Here is a 17,397-nt window from a genome sequence, read left to right as displayed (position 1 = left end):
AACCAAGTTGGAGAATGCAGCTGCCAGGTGTCTCTGATGCTGCGGGAGAGTTCAGCTTCCACAGCAGAAGTGCTGAGAGAGTGAGTATTTTTCCCAGGGACTTGCATGGGTGGGTTCTATTTTTTGCTCTGTTAATTCCCTGCCCTTACAGACCCAGGCTGGCTGCCGTTCAACCTAATCCCCAAATGTGACCCAACAAATTGTTTTCATCATACAGGCTAAGCACGTTGTACCAAGCCAGAGTAGAGAGAAGATCTTTTTTCTTTGTGCCCTTATATGGCTCCTGAAGTCATCATTGATGCAATAAACTAATGGAGTGTGCTCCTCTAATCAACCTCCCCTTCTATAAACACATTTTGTTCCTGCTCTGAGATTGTTCTCTGACATTTTTAAACCAGCCCCTTTCCTGGCTCTCTCTTTCTCTTCTTTTTCGGATCACAGTGGGAGGGAATCAGCCAGCTCTGGAGAGCAAAGAGATGGTGGAGATCATGGTAAACTAACATTTGGTAGAACAAGTGGCTTCAGAAAGATCAGCAGTGAAACCAGAGCAGCTGAGGAAGAGCAGGAAGACGTCCGAGGCGTGCTGAAGAGGCGAGTGGAAACTCGGGAACACACAGAGGAGAGCCTGAGGCAGCAGGAAGCTGAGCAACTTGATTTCCGTGACATTTTAGGCAAGAAAGTCAGCACCAAAAGTTTTTCTGAGGAGGAACTGAAAGAAATCCCAGCCGAGCAAATGGACTTCCGAGCAAACCTGCAGCGGCAGGTCAAACCCAAGACCTTGTCAGAGGAAGAAAGGAAAGTTCATGCTCCTCAGCAGGTGGACTTTCGTTCTGTGCTGGCCAAGAAAGGCACCCCAAAAACCCCATTGCCAGAGAAGGTGCCACCTCCTAAACCAGCAATTACAGATTTCAGATCTGTGCTGGGCTCAAAGAAAAAGCCACCTGCAGAGAACGGTAGTGCTAGCACCCCAGCACCAAATGCCCGCACCAATTCCGAAACCCAGAATACAACCCCTAATTCTCAAGCCCCTGTTGCCAAACCAGCAGTGAAAAAAGAAGAGAAGAATGACAGAAACTGTGAACATGGGTGTGCAGTGGTGGATGGTGGAATAATTGGGAAAAAAGCTGAAAACAGAGCACCAGCAAGCAAAGCACCAGCAAGCAAAGCACCAGCAAGCAAAGGAACAGCACCCTCCTTTACAGAGAAGCTTCAGGATGCTCAAGTAGTAGATGGTGAAAAATTGGTCTTACAATGTCGGATTTCCTCTGATCCCCCTGCAGCTGTCACCTGGACTGTAGACAGCAAAACCATCAAATCATCAAAGTCCATTGTCATCTCCCAAGAAGGTAAATTAATTGAATTAAAGCCAGCTGGATGGCACACTTGTATCCGGCTCTTGATTAATAATATTTAGTTCATTAAAGGTAATGCAATACTTTATTTAAGTCCCGTGCCAGTAACTGTTTCCAGATGCATCTTTCTTGTTATTTCAGTGGAGTACACAAGGTACAGTATTGTTTGACATTTCTTGCAGATTCTGCTTTAACAGCCTGCAGATGTAATCTTTATAAAGTTGAACTTCTTGCATTTTTAAATGCTGTTTACATAGTTAATGCTGTTTAAGGAGCTGGAACATGACGTTTATTTAAGCTGAACTTCAAGGATTTAGAACATTGAAAACAGAATAATGTTACTGCTGGTTTACAAATTCTAATTTAATTCTTCTGTATGTTTAATATTTCAGGCTTTTTATTGCAGTAAGGAACACAGAAGCAAAGAGGGGTTGTGTTATAGAAAGAAAGTACTACAACTTCAAGTCACATAATTAAGATCAAAGTTGGGAGTTGATTTACAGTGTTGTTAATGCCCCCACCACAAATGCTTTTGTTGCCTTTACAGACACTGAAATATTTGAACCCCAGTGGCCTGATGACTTTTAACTAATTTCAAAACAGTACAGAGTTTGGTAAAAGTCCTCAGAGAGAACACTTACTGTTGTCAAATCGAATGATTTCTTCATATTCCACATTCTGGATAACCAAACCCTACCAGATGAGTTTTGTATGAAAGTTAATTTTGTATCTAGACAAAACATATTTTCCTTGGGACAAAAATAGGGAGGGTAACAAATAATACAGAAAAACTTCTTCTTATCTGTTTCATAAATCACTGAGGGCATTATATGGAGAAAGACACTGTCTTGCACATTGTAGTAAAAAAGCTAATGTTCACAGTAAGGATTATAGCTTGACAAAGGGGTCTGTACTGTTAATTGTGAATATTTTTTCATTTAATCCAGACTATTTTCAGTGTTACTAAACGAGAACCAAATGAATACACACAATGGTTCGCCACAACCAGTAAATCCTTGTGCAGTGTTCCAAGCACTGAAACATGAGTATTCTTTTAAAGTGGATGCAGTCAGAAGCAACATTGCCTTCAGACAGGGTGGGGAAAAAAACATGCCTGAGGACTACATTAAGGGGATATCAAAGTAAGTAGATGGAGATAAGGAACTGGTAGCAGGTGTGTTGTATCTGGCATGTGTGTGAAGTAGCATAAAAATTTATTTATGCATATATGATGATTTTCACCAGAGGGGACTGTATAGAATAGGGGTAATAACTGTCAAGTATATGAGAAGAAATTGACTAGTGGAAATGACATCCTTGTAAAAAGGACTGATAGGATCAGGAAAGTGGGAGACAGTAATTTTATCAACCTTATACTGGAAACAAAATGTCAAGGGTTTTCTTGGAGCTGCTCAGAGAAAAAAGAAATTGTGCATTTCTAAGTTTCACATCTTCAATGAAAGTACTTCAGATAGGCAGCATCACTGTATCAAAGCTTCTGAGCTACGGTGGAGTCTCCTAAAGTCCTGAAGCTTTAGTGTTGTGGTGCTGCAGAAAGTTGTTTTCTTGATGGAAATAACATGAGTAATTGACTGTTAAAATCCCCCAACTCATATTCACTTTATAAAATGGTACTGTGGAGCTGAAAATCCATTGTATTTGTGTTTACAGTGAAGTAACCCTCATGTACATAAATGCTCTACCACCTGCCTGAGCAGGGGATGTGACTTATCCCATCCAGTTTGCCTGGGCTAGGCAAACACCCCAGAGCTGGCTTTTTGTCAGGATGTCACACTTCAGCAGTGCTTTCTATTGAGGTAAAGAACAAAGGTCACCAAGGGATAAGGACTCCATTGTTTCAAGAAAGCTTCGTGCAAGGAGTGAAGAGACTGTCCTTATGTTTGAGTTGTACCTGCATTATTGCACTAGTAGCATGCTTAGGTAGTCAGTACTATTGGTACTTCAAAGTTAAGTTTGCAAATCTTTGCAAAGGATCTTAGAAAGAAATATTACGCAGGGAAGTAAACACTACATTTTTCTCCTTTAATGGAAAGAGATGGAATGAGGATTAGAACTTTTTTTTTAAAAAAAAACATTTTTACATACCCTGTGGTACACTGAGGGGATGCATTGCATGATGGTCAACTTAGGTTTTTTCCTAACAGTACCTGCTAGCTTTGGCACTTGGAGAACAATGTATTGTTGCTCTCCCACTGAGAGATGCTTTCATGCCAACTGTTAAGTAATTAACTATGTATGCATGATACTTACTTTAACTAAGTTCTAGTTTTCTTAGAGATTGATTTTTCTCTTTTCCCTTAATTAGGAATACATGAATAGTTCATAGAATCATAGAATAGTTTGGGTTGGAAGGGACCTTCAAAGGTCATCTAGTCCAACCCCCCTAAAATGATCAGGGACATCTTCAATTAGATCAGGTAGCCCAGAACCACATCCAGCCTGGCCTTGAATGTCTCCAGGGATGGTGCATCCACCATTTCTTTGGGCAACCCGTGCCAGTGTTTCACCACCCTCCTTGTAAAAACTTTTTTCTTCGTGTCCAGCCTGAGTCTTTCCTCTTTTAGATTAAAACTATACTTTTAGGTTAAAACCATTATCCTTGTCCTGTCACAACAGGTCCTGCTAAAAAGTATTTTCCCATCTTTCTTATAGACCCCTTGTAAGAACTGAAAGGTTGCAATAAGGTCTCCCTGGAGTCTTCTCCAGGCTGAACAACCCCAACTCTCTCAGCCTTTCTGCATAGAAGTGCTCTTCAAAGTTAAGTTTGCAAATCTTTGCAAAGGATCTTAGAAAGAAATATTACGCAGGGAAGTAAACACTACATTTTTCTCCTTTAATGGAAAGAGATGGAATGAGGATTAGAACTTTTTTTTTAAAAAAAAACATTTTTACATACCCTGTGGTACACTGAGGGGATGCATTGCATGATGGTCAACTTAGGTTTTTTCCTAACAGTACCTGCTAGCTTTGGCACTTGGAGAACAATGTATTGTTGCTCTCCCACTGAGAGATGCTTTCATGCCAACTGTTAAGTAATTAACTATGTATGCATGATACTTACTTTAACTAAGTTCTAGTTTTCTTAGAGATTGATTTTTCTCTTTTCCCTTAATTAGGAATACATGAATAGTTCATAGAATCATAGAATAGTTTGGGTTGGAAGGGACCTTCAAAGGTCATCTAGTCCAACCCCCCTAAAATGATCAGGGACATCTTCAATTAGATCAGGTAGCCCAGAACCACATCCAGCCTGGCCTTGAATGTCTCCAGGGATGGTGCATCCACCATTTCTTTGGGCAACCCGTGCCAGTGTTTCACCACCCTCCTTGTAAAAACTTTTTTCTTCGTGTCCAGCCTGAGTCTTTCCTCTTTTAGATTAAAACTATACTTTTAGGTTAAAACCATTATCCTTGTCCTGTCACAACAGGTCCTGCTAAAAAGTATTTTCCCATCTTTCTTATAGACCCCTTGTAAGAACTGAAAGGTTGCAATAAGGTCTCCCTGGAGTCTTCTCCAGGCTGAACAACCCCAACTCTCTCAGCCTTTCTGCATAGAAGTGCTCCATCCCTCTGATCATTTTTGTGGCCCTGCTGTGGACCCTTTCTAACAAGGTTCATATCTGTCCTGCACTGAGGGCTCCAGAGCTGGACACAGTACTCTAGGTGGGATCTAACCACAACAGAGTAGAGGGACAGAATTACCCCACTTGACTTGCTGGCCATGCTGCTTTGGATGCAGCCAAGATACAATTGGCACTCTGGGCTTCAAGCGCTCTTTGCCGGCTCATCCACCAGTACTCCCAAGTCTTTCCCCTCACAGGTACTCTCAATCCCTTCATCACCCAGCCTGTATTGATACTGGGGATTGCCCCTACCCAGGTGCAGGACCCTGCACTTGGCCCCATTGAACCACATGAGGTTCTCATGGGTCCACCTCTCAAGTTGAAGTAACCAAGGGAGGAAAAGGAATAATAAGAGCTACAGACTACAATTGAGAACTAACAAGATCAGGATGAATATCAGGAAATGCTGTTCAGTAGAGACACTGTATGGATTAGTCTCATAGAAAGTATTTGAAGCAGCTTTAAACATAGAGAACAACAATAAAACTAGATGCAGTACTCAGGAGCCCAATGCCAAAATCCCAGATTCCGTCTTTGGCACCAAATACTGAGAAGACAGGCTCATCATGCCCACAGGTGTCACATCTTTCAGCAACACTGCCTTTGGCCAACCTTGGAGCAGCATTTAATGGGCTCTGCAGATAATCCCCTAGAGTCATTCTCAGCTGGAAGAAGGTTGAGGTCTGTGGGGAAGGAGAGGAATTCAGAGCAAATGGACTGAGCTCACATTGATGGGCTTAGATCTAGCAAAGTTACCTTTTATTTCTTTGGTATGACCTTGCACTTCTTGTATTCAACAACAAAATCCACTATGGAAGCGTATAGACCATGTCTGTTCATAGCTATTTCACCAACTGTTTTCATGCTGCTGTGATGTTTGGTGGTGGCCACTGATTCTCACTTAAGGAAAATTTTCCAGATGTATCTCACAGAACAATAACTTACTTGTTGTTAGTGAACTAGATGCTGGAAAATCTTCTATCTAGAGTGAATCATGTCTATCTGCTCATATACTACAAGTCCATCTTAGTATGGGCTACTGGCCCACAAACTGTTCAACAAAAGTAATACATGAACCTGCAGAATGCCAGGTTCTTTTGGAAATGTAATTAAACCTCTCTGTCATTGACAGAAAGCAAAAGGAGATACCAGTTTGCTCATCTACTGGTGCCATATTGTGAAGATAAATACATAAAATCTGGTTTGGGAACATGCCCACTCGGTAAAACAAGTGGCATATTTGGCCAGGAAGGGCAGGCTTACAAGGATAGTTGTGTGTAACAAGTTCACAGGCAAACTAACTGGTGCTTTTATGTAGTCACTCACTGAAAGTAACTTTCCCTGGCATATTTGTCCTAGCTGATAGTAAGGCCCTTTGTGTTAGAAACAACTCTATTCACATGCCTCCTCTGTGTCTGAAGAAGCTAACACTACATTGCCTGTCCAAGACATTAGTGTGAATAGAAGGGGAGATGTTAGCCCCACTTCGGTACCATCAGAGAAGCCTGAATTCGAGCACCAGGATCAGAATAATTACTGATTGGTGTCATCTTTGGCAAAGGAAAAATTAAATCCCGCTCCCCAAAAGACCTTAATCTTAAGGCATATTCATGCAGTATTTGTGCTGTATTCTAGTACTTAATCTAGAGCTTGCAACATATTCTATTATTCCAGGGTTAAGTTTAAATTAGCAATTAGAAGTCAGAATCTGGACAGCATTATACTGAATGCCACAATCACAACATATCTAAGATCAGTCTCATTCCTTCCATTTTACATTTCAACTATTAATACTGGTTTGTTTCCCTTTGAAATAATAAGCATCAGTCTCTTAATGATTCCCCAAATAGTATCCTGTCAGTTGATGGCATGAGTGATTTGTTCTTAAAGTATCATTTTTATGACAAAGTCTTTTATGAACATGCCTGATCTGGTAGGAGTTTATTAATGTTTTGATTTTATATTTTAGTTCTTCTAAGCATTTGTCACAGCATGGTTATCTACATTCCTCAGATTGATATGAATGTGGGTTTTGCCTGTGAAATCTGAAAATAAATGTTAACTGTAACAGAAAAAGACAAACGAGGGTAGTCATAAATTACAGCATTATGCATTTATACAGGCATGTTAGATGGTGTATGGTTAAGAAGCAGTTAATTTTAATATGAGAGAGTTCATTGCTTGAAGTTACTGGGGGCTTTTTGTTTGGAAAAATGTTTTTTAAGAAGGCTCTAGCAGACATTACAGTGGAGTTAGACATATAAGGACTGAGTAGAACAAGCTTTCTTACACTATGAACTCTTGAGAGCAGGAACTATTTTGTTTTATTTTTGTATAGTACTCGGCACAGCAGTGCCCTTTGCTAGTGTCCTTCTATGTCACGCACTCTTGGATAGAAAATCAATAGGAAATTTTTGCATGGTTACAAAAGTTGTTCTAGAAGATGAGAATAAAAGGGTCAGAAGCTGGCATCCTTACTAGACTGGAGAATTGAGGTGCACAATGAATAGAAGTCAGAAATGGCAAACTTGCCATTTTGTAGGTCAGCTTGCTCTGGGCCTTTTGGGGGTAGATTTAGTACCACATGACTGTATAGATTTCAGAGGAGCAACTTAATATAGGTTCAGGTAGCGGTGGTGATGTAGCTTACAAAATGCCCAAAGTTTGTGTTGCTTTGTGTAAGACAACCTTTTTTAGCTTCCTAAGTGTCTTGGCAGCATAAAGAGTTGGTAATCTTGTTAGCAATAATGTCTTAACAACTTTCTTGTGATTTAACGTAACTCCTAAATCTTCCTGTCAGTTCTTCAAGTCTGTGTCTGCCAGTCTAACGAGGATCTGCCATAACTCTGTTGATTTCTGTCTAATTGACTTTGAGCAAGAGATAGGTGTTTAATTAACGTAACCGCTGAAAGTAGATGGATTCTGCAGCCTAAAAAAGCTTCTTCAGAAAGTTTAAGGCTGGCGATTGTCTGACCATCAGTTCTGACACAACTCCTTATTTGTCACATGCCACAAAATTTCACTCTGTACTGTCATTTTTGTCTGAATCATCCTTCTTCCAGAAAAGCATGTAGTGTATATAGAAAATATAGAAAAAAGAGACTTTTACAATTATCACTAGTAATTTGTTGTGATGTCTAATTATTCTTATAAGGGTTTTGATTTTAAATAATGAAAAAAATCACTGTCTAATTCTAATTTCAGTTATCTAGTTTCTTCTTCCATACACTTGTTACCTTTCTCTGCAAAGCTAGAGTCCAAAACTTGACAAGTCAAACTCTCACTGACTTTTTCTCCATAATGCACTTTACTCAGCCCTTGGAGCTTGGGCTTGTTTAGTTTTGTTTTCTTCATAATACCTCTTCTTCAGTTGCCATTTGTTGGTTTATTATCTTACTTAGAAAACAGGCATCAGAAACGTATGTTGGTATCACCATCAATGAGATGGAGGTCACCTTCCTATTGCTGTGCTTACTGGAGGATATTGGTCCTCCTTCAACCTCACAACAGTGGAGCTCATGTTTGTTACTTCTGTATTAAACCTTTAAAGCTTCTGAAAACAGTTCATCCCTTTGCTGCCCATGGATGCTTGTCATTTTGCTATATTAAGCCCCATTTTCTTTGAGTGAATAGGACTCAGCTTAACAACTAAATGAGATTGTTTATGAAGACTGCCCTCTTTTCTCTCTCCTTATGTCTTTTAACCTTTCCAGCATTCTTTCTATCATCTGTAAGTTTATCAAAATTAATTTATGAATACCTCTACATCTCAGATTAAAATCATAAATAACTTTGGTCCTAGTCTGATCACAGTGGAAAACCACCAGCAACATGCCAAGTGATGATTTCCTATTCTCAGATTCTTCATGAGATTTTTATTTTGGCAGCTTGAAGTCTTCCTAAATAAATGTCATTAATTTACTGATACAGCATTAATTACAAGCAGAATAATGTGAGATAACACAAATATTTCAGTAAAGACTAAGAAAAATTACACAGATACATTTGCCAATTAAATCTCCAATCTCATGAATAATGAAAGTAAGTTTCTTAAATTGTTTTCCTTAAAACCCTACCACTTGCCAAGAATTGGATTTGACATCTTTTCTTCTCTGAAACTCATGTGAGTTTTTTCACTACTTTGACTGTTGTTGTTGTAACCATAGTCAGTATTTTCCAGGCCAGTCCACTTGCCATTTTTAAACATGACTGTAACACTAGCACATACTTGCACTTCCCCAGACAATTTGTGATTTATTAGAAAATTAACACTGTGGGCCGAGTTCCTTAACAAATTCGTTATGGCTCCTAGGCACAGTTTGTCATGGTCTTATGTTTATTAATATTGCCTAAACACTCCATACTACTTCTTTATCCCATGCGATAAAAATGAGAAAGACATAAATGTCAGTCTGCATCATGGATAGGAGTCAGGAAGTTGGCCAGCTAGATGCCAGTGCAGGGAATTAGACTTAGGAGCTGCTTTTTGTTGGTTTGTGTATTTGTTTTTTATCAGAAGTTGACTTTCTGTAGAGTTTCATGGAAAGAATGCAGAAGCTTAGAGATATTTTAAACTGGCTTGCACTATTTTTGAGTTAGTCAGAAAATCCTGTAATAGCTTAAAATGCAAGGGAAAGGCTTTGTGTATCTAAACCAGAGCCTTCACTAATCTGTCAGCTTCTGTGGCTGTTAAGGTCTTTTCTAGAGCTGCACCAGCTCCAATGTCTAAATGAAAGATCCCAGCATTCACGTTTACTCCAATTCTGCATTTTGTCGCAGTGTTTTAAAGACTGTCTGTGGACTGGTTCCTAACAAAAAGTTAAAGGGATGGGGGGAAAAGTGGATAGCAGATTCTTTTAGCTGACTTGGATTTGTGAAGGGGCAGGATTCAGAATATCCCACTTGAGGAATTAGTCTGGGCTTTCTTGTAATTGTGAGAAAATAAGCTTTTTTCAGATCATGAAGGGTTTTTTCAGAGGAAATACCAAATACTTCATTGAAAGACATTTGGCCTTCAAGCCCCGGGAATTGACTGTAGGTCTAGATCACAGAACATAGGCCTACTGGGGAGTTTCCTGTCCTTATGAAATCTCATTACATTTTGCCTGTTTGATTTGGGGTTTTTTTCTGGATTTCTAAGAAAATGAGGTTTCTACAGACATGCACTCCCTCATTCTGCCCTTATACTACTGACCCAGCCTGGCTAATACTTTTTGAACCACTGTCCAATCTAATGGTAAGTGCTAGCAGTCAACAATTACATGAAAACTAGTGGCTAAATAAAGGAGAACTACCCTAGTTACCTCATTTCCCCTTCACTCCACTGAGGACAGAATACCACCATTGCGCTGGGTAGTAGCAACAAGCCCAGCAATCCCCATTTACTTTTATGTGCCCTTCCAGTGCTGGGGAGTATGAATAAGTGGAAATAGGATACAGATTATTGCTGCAGGGGGGTGGAAGTCAGGAAAAAAAGGATGCAGCCCTTAAAAACAAAACCAAACTAGATTTCCTTTATCCTCCTCACAAAATAACTTCATTAAAATTCAACACATATAAACATTCATGAGGACTCTGATTCCAGTGGAATAAGCAAATGGGGCTTCGATCAGACCTCTGCCATGCAACCTGGTCAGGACTAGATTCTAAAAGCAAAACTAACAGAGCACTGAACACATATGACAAGTCAAAGATCATCATGAGAAAACCCTAGGATTTGCTTCTAGATTTTAGTATAACCGTGGGGAATGGCTTATCACTGGGGGGGATGTTTCTGTTTGCATATACAAAGTGTTTCTCATAAGGTATTAACTTACATTGCTTCAGTACACTGTATAGGCAACACTGGAACAGTGTGAGTGGTGAGGAATGGCCTTATGTCACATTAGTCTTTAATGAGCTGAGGAAGAGCTTTTGCGCAGGTAGAAAACACCAGCAGAAGCTAAAGTAAATGCTTTGTTCCAGTCCCTTAACGATCCATTTATCCTTACAAGCCAGACTCCTTCCCTGCAGTAAGATGGCCAGAGATCTTCATATGTATGTGTCTTTGTTCCATAGTTTATGTTCTTTTGCCACAGTATTTTTAGGTTCTAATGTGTGATCTTACATAGCTTTATCCAAATTCTTAGACTGAAAGTTATCTTTGGCTTGTTCTCCATTTGTCTCTTTAAACAGCAGAGACGTGAATTTATATTTGCTGGATGCCTGCAAGAATACTTTTCTAGTGTCCCTCCTCCATTCGGAATGGAACAGCAGCTCGTGACTTTTTTGGCTCTAGCCTGTCTCATGAAGAGTTGTCTCAGGGAAGGCATGTGACTTTTCTTTTCACCCCATGGTTGGCTGAGCACAGCACATGTGAGCAAGGGGTCAGTGCTCCTCTTTTGAGATAGTTTTCACATCATTTCTCAGGAGGAAAATAGTCATTATTTAGAGATTCTTGATTTTGTGGAGGAGGAGAAGGAGGGAAAAATTCATTTTCTTCTAACCCTTGTGTGTGTCTGGCAAACCTAATTTGTTGGTAACCACTGGAATGTTTTTTATAAGATTTCTCTGGAATAATAAACACGCAGTTTTACAATGAGAAAAGGAACGCGAGTGAATTCCCCAAGTTCTGATAGAGGGGTGTTCTCTTCAAGGATCTTTCAAGGTCCTTTTCAAGAACCAGTGTCACCTGTGCCATCTCCACATCACAAGGGACTTATTTGATGAGGATCCTGGGATTAGGTGCTCTGGAAGGCAGAAGGCAGCCTCTAGTTACCATAATTACCAAAGGCGGCAAATAGCAAGAGATGCTGGGAAACTTTCTTATGTCTCAGGACATTGGTCCTGAAAGAACGTGTCCTTATGAAAGGACATGGGGAAAGTGTATTAGAAAAATAATCTATCCAATCTTGTAATTAATTAGGAGAAACCACGAGAAAAGTAAATGGAGGGAGTAAGGTGTTTTACTGTGGCTGAAACAAGTAAAGGGTGGAAGGCTTCTGAACAATCTGACAGCACTGGGTGGAAGTGCATAGAGTCTGAGGCTGTATTTGTGCGACAGGCGAGACTTTCCAGTGAGGAAGGAGAAAGCAAGCCCACACTTCACCCTCACTGTTGGTGAGGGATATCTTTGAAGGAAAAATTCTGGAGTATTTTAATTGGGGTTCTCCCTGGAGAGCAAAGTACTTTGTTGTTCCGAGCAATGTAAGTGAACGTAAGGGATTAGGTTCTCCTTCCTCATCCCCCAGCTACTGGGAACAGCTTCTGTTTTGGTTCACAGAGTTTTAGTTTTTAAGAGGAAATGTATTTCCCTTGGGTCATACCAAGCTTCCCTTGATAACTACAGAGCTTATGTCACATCCTCTTTCTGCAAACCAAATTAAGTCAAATTTTGCTGGTTTGTTTGAAAATAAATGGATTTGTTGCAGTGACAAATTTGATTGCCACTGATATGTTGAACTTTCTAATGGATGTTTTAAAATACCAGGCACTTGTTTCTTTAAGTATTTCAAGCAAGAAGAAAATGTCTCTGAGTGCCAGTTTTAAACTTAGGCGCTATGCTTGTGAAGTCTGCTTTCACATGTAGATGCTCATGGGAGTGTTAGAGATAAGGCTGACTCAAAATATCGCAGATGGCCCCTTGAAAGAAGTCCTAGTAGTCCTACACTACTAGCACTTTTGATAAAAAATCATCTGAGTGAGGGCATCTTATCCCTGCTACAAGACAGTAGCAAGATTCTGCTCTGCATCTTCTCTACCCTCATCCATTAACCACTTTAGGGCTAAGGGGACAGCTTTAAGCACCCTAGGGAGTAACAATAAGATTCCATTTATCTATCAAGGTGGTTTTATGTTATTTAGAATTAATAAGGTTCCAATTCTGATGTTGAGTTTTTAAGGGCAAAAGAAAAATTTTCTAGCAGTAAATATCGCCTCTAGTAAAGGATTGGATTATTTGACACTTTCTGTTCCTTAATACTGCTAAGGTTTTTGTGAACTGCAACATAATATCCATTTGATCTCTCCTTCCTTTCATTAGGGACACTGTGTTCACTTACCATTGAGAAGGTTATGCCTGAAGATGGGGGCGAATACAAATGCATAGCTGAGAATGCAGCAGGAAAAGCTGAATGTGCTTGCAAAGTGCTGGTAGAAGGTAAGTACTTTGCTGGATACAGAAAAACCATTCCTTAGAACTTCCTTCTTCCCCCTTTTATTTCCCAATACCAGCCTTTATCAATCATATACACAAAAAAAAACCTCTGCGCCTTCCTTTCTGCACTTTTCATCAATACATAATTTGATGTCTATTGTAAACGAGCATGAGCAGAGAGAAAGTACAGAGCCAAGGGCTCTGGCTGCTTTGTGGAATAACCTATGTTCTCCTGCTACCCACTGTACCAGATTAGTAGAGCAGTAAGTTGAACCCATGAAGATATGTTTCTGCTCTGTATTCATTCTTTGAGTGCACGTAAGAATTCAGTGTGTTAGCCTGGGTACCGGTCTGCCCCAGGACTACGTATGGCACAGAGCAAAAATAAACAAATTAGCAGGTCAACCACCCTGGTATGCCATAGCTTTAGAACATGGATAATTTGCTGACTGAAGTACCCATTTTCAGTCTCAATCATGCTGACACTGTAGTCTTCTTGGCCTTGGGCAAATATTTTGTCATTAGGGTAAGAGCACAGACTTTTAAAACTGCCAGGGACTTTAAGTTACTTAAGGGACCTTAAGCAGCCAAATGAGCTTTTTATCAGTTCACCTTCTGGTGAGCTCATCTGTGAATACTCCCATTCTTTCCATTGTGAGTGAAAAGAACACAAAAGTAAACAAGCAGCACAATAACATAGACCTTGGGCACTAAGCCTTCACAACTGTGTTACAGATGTCATAGGAAGTCTAGAAAAGAAAACTATTGTTTGTTTTCCTAATGTAGCATGGCACAAGGTAAGAATATAATCCTGTAAATCCATCAGAAAGGGTTAGTCTTCATGTAGCTGGAAAAGGAACTAATTATACATACAATTACTGCTCATGTAATGTTGGATGCAAAAATGACCACATTCCTTACGTTGGTGTTGGCTACCTCATCTGTCTTTTCCATTTCTTAATGGCATGCTGCTTTGTACAGCTGAGAAGGGAAATGGCACCACAGCAAACTCCAGCTATTTAGGAGAGATGACATTTGATATCCCATGTCTGTGACTGGCAGAGGGGATGACTGTTATTTTTAAGTTAGAACTGTGATCTAAACCAACAATTAAAATTGCTCCCTTCTACACAGTCTGATGTCAGCACCTTAGAGCCTGATTTTCAGACTCAACAAGTAACCATAAATATTATATTCCCTTTGGTCCCATGGACTCAAATCAGATTAATGTTTGACTTCAGCTGTCAAATTAGTTCAGGGACAAATCTGTAGAATCTGAGTGTCCGAACTCAGATCTAACACAGCCTTTGCTCTGAATTACTTAAGAATCCAGAAGATTCTGTCTTCCTCTGTTAACTTTTTTAGAAAACTTAGGTGAACTTTCACATTCTTGAACCTAGAAGTAGGTGACTGTGAAATAGGTGGTTACATGACATTTGTATTATCTTTTCTCTAGTAACTAAATTTCAAACAGCTATATCATCTACAAATCCTATGAAAGTTGAACATTTGAAAGCTATAAATTAAAGAGTAATGAGTTCAAACTTAAACAGAGGAAGTTTAGGTTAGATATAAAGAAGAAGTTCTTTACTGTAAGGGTGGTGAGGCACTGGAATGAGTTGCCCAAGGAAATTGTGAATGCTTCATCCCTGGCAGTGTTCAAGGCCAGGTTGGATAGTCTTGGGTGACATGGTTTAGTGTGTGGTGTCCCTGCCCATGGCAGGGGGCTTGGAACTAGATGATATTAAGGTCCTTTCAAACCCAAACCATTCTATGATTCTGTGAATTGATACAGCTATTGCTGAGATCATAAGCCAAATCTGGGAACTTTCTTACAAAGATAAATGTCAGGATCAAATAATCTGACAAGTGGAGCCCATTAGGATTTGCATTATATGACATGCTCAACCTGAGAAAACCTTACTGAAGAAAAGGTAGTACCTTCTCTTTATATGTGTCTGTGTCATATGGGATACACATGAAAGAGTTTGTATTGTCTCTTAGCAGCCAGGGTGCCTGCAGTGCTGAGTAGTTTCTGGATATGAGCTGTGTAATCTTGAGAGTAATGAAATCCATTAAACTTGAGTCCTGTGGTGTCCCTTGTGCCATTTTTATTTTGAATGAACCAATGCATAATAAAATTTTCTTGGAAACATTTAAACACAAAGAGGAAATGCTACTTTTCAAAATTTGTTCATCTATGTAGATCACATAGACAATGGAACAGAAGCATGACATGGCAAGAGATTCTTTTGGATTAAATGACGCTTCAAATATGGCTTTGTTTCCCTTTTCTATGCACTGCCTAAAGCAGCTTTGTGCACATTTTACTTTGTTCTATTCAGTTAAAATACACCTATCATCTTAGATGGTGCCTTATCTGGTTGTTTTCTCAGGTTCTCAGTGCTGCTGCTTTCATAGGGGGCTTCTTCCTCTTTTCTCCCTCTTCCTTTTAGAATGTGACATTCTCCAGCAAGTCTGTGCACAAAATCTTTCTTAAAAGAAAAAGGACAACAATTTCCTCTAACTTTGCAGAAAGATCCCAAACAATCTAATGTTAATAGACAGGTTTCTTGTTATTGATTTTTAAATAAGATTTGTATTTTATTATTTGTTTTGATTGCAGATGCCTCATCCACAAAGACCTCAAAGCCTACTGACAAGAAGACCAAGAAGCCTAAGACCACACTTCCCCCTGTGCTGCCAACAGAGAGTAAGTAACAGTGACTTTTACTGCTTCCTTTTCAGTGGAAACAAAAGAGTGCTTTGGGATTCTGTGGTCATTCCCTTCTATTTGCAGGCATAATATCAGAAGCTTGTGCTGTTCCTTTAACCCTTGCACATAAGTCATGAGAAATGAGTTTTTGCTTCGTGGGGTTTAGAAGTAAGTGCTGAAACTGTGAGATCAGACCTAGTCCACTCTATTCTCAGTTTTCCATAATGGTGCAGTAAACTTATGACACAGGTTTATTTTTGGATGCCTTCCAAAAAGCATAGAAATTCTTGAGTAGTTTTGTTCAAGTCATATTGTGTTACCTGTAGACAAGATACTGTCTTACTATTGGTAGGCAAGATATCTTGACTGAAATGTCCAGTAGCTTAATCTGTCTTTTTTAACATGACCATGGGGAGTGGTTTAGTGAATTTTACATTCCTTGTTTTAAATGCTTTACTTGCTTTTAATGCTTTCTGAAATAACAAATCAGCTATAAATTCCCATGTTTGCTACTCTGCATGCATGCATTTGATTAAGAGGAATCTTTAAATGATAAAGTCAGCACAATAATGTCAGTTTAGAAATTCTTAATACCACTTTTAAAATTAAGTGTCCATGGAATACAAATATCTCTTAAATCAAACACTGGACTTCGATGTTGTCTGTCTAAGATGTATACCATGTAAATTCCTAAAAAAGATGTGAAGACATGAAAGACAGTTCTAATGGAATCAAGAAATATTTTATCCAGTTCTCTAAAAAAAACCAACCAACCAACCACCAAACCACCAAAAACCACCAGAACCCAAAAACAAATAAAACAACAAAAGGCAAACCCACCCCATATCCCTAAGAGAAAAAAACAACCAAAAAAAACCCCCAAGCTATAATCTGATTTTCTGTGAAGACATGAAAGACAGTTCTAATGGAATCAAGAAATATTTTATCCAGTTCTCTAAAAAAAACCAACCAACCAACCACCAAACCACCAAAAACCACCAGAACCCAAAAACAAATAAAACAACAAAAGGCAAACCCACCCCATATCCCTAAGAGAAAAAAACAACCAAAAAAAACCCCCAAGCTATAATCTGATTTTCCAGCATGGAACATTTTCACCTACTTTCAGCATGACCCAGTGCAGTTTTGTACTGACTGATGAGCACACGTAATAATTACAGTTCTGGAACTGGTGACTTACATAGAGCTATGCCCTGGACTATGGCTAGTTCTGATTTGCTGGATGAATAATATAACTTTCCCCCCAGCCAATCATTTGGGGGTGTGGAAGGGTCACACCAACGTACTCCACCCCTGCACTTTAGCTACAAATGCTGTATAAACCAGCCGTTAAGAACAATCATTTTGTTCTTGAACATTAATAGAAAAGAATGTTTTAAAGCCATTTAAAGCTCCACTGGATATCATTTTGTATAGCTTTTTCTATGCAGACAGATGCATACATTTTCTCTGATCCTCCCAGCAGTGGTAACAATCCCAGGAGAAACTGTGAGTTGGGAACTAAGTCTAAACATACAGATATATGACCTGA

General features: G+C 39.4%; 1 protein-coding gene across 2 annotated transcripts in view; it reads left to right on the top strand.

The window, feature by feature from the left end:
* Positions 1–381: 381 nt before the first annotated feature.
* The window catches only part of MYLK (myosin light chain kinase), a 74,738-nt gene continuing 57,722 nt past the window's right edge, over positions 382–17,397 (top strand). For both annotated transcript variants that reach the window (XM_010016330.1, XM_010016329.1), the window contains exons 1-3: positions 382–1,346; positions 13,016–13,132; positions 15,756–15,842. In XM_010016330.1, the coding sequence (XP_010014632.1) occupies positions 734–1,346; positions 13,016–13,132; positions 15,756–15,842 (817 nt within the window). In that variant the 5' untranslated portion in view covers positions 382–733. The remainder of the gene's footprint in view (positions 1,347–13,015; positions 13,133–15,755; positions 15,843–17,397) is intronic.

This window comes from Nestor notabilis, unplaced genomic scaffold (assembly GCF_000696875.1).
Source record: "Nestor notabilis isolate BGI_N333 unplaced genomic scaffold, ASM69687v1 scaffold8316, whole genome shotgun sequence".
NCBI classification, from domain to species: Eukaryota; Metazoa; Chordata; class Aves; order Psittaciformes; family Psittacidae; genus Nestor; species Nestor notabilis.
Note: the sequence above shows the minus strand (reverse complement) of the source record. Positions and strands in the feature narration are given on the sequence as shown.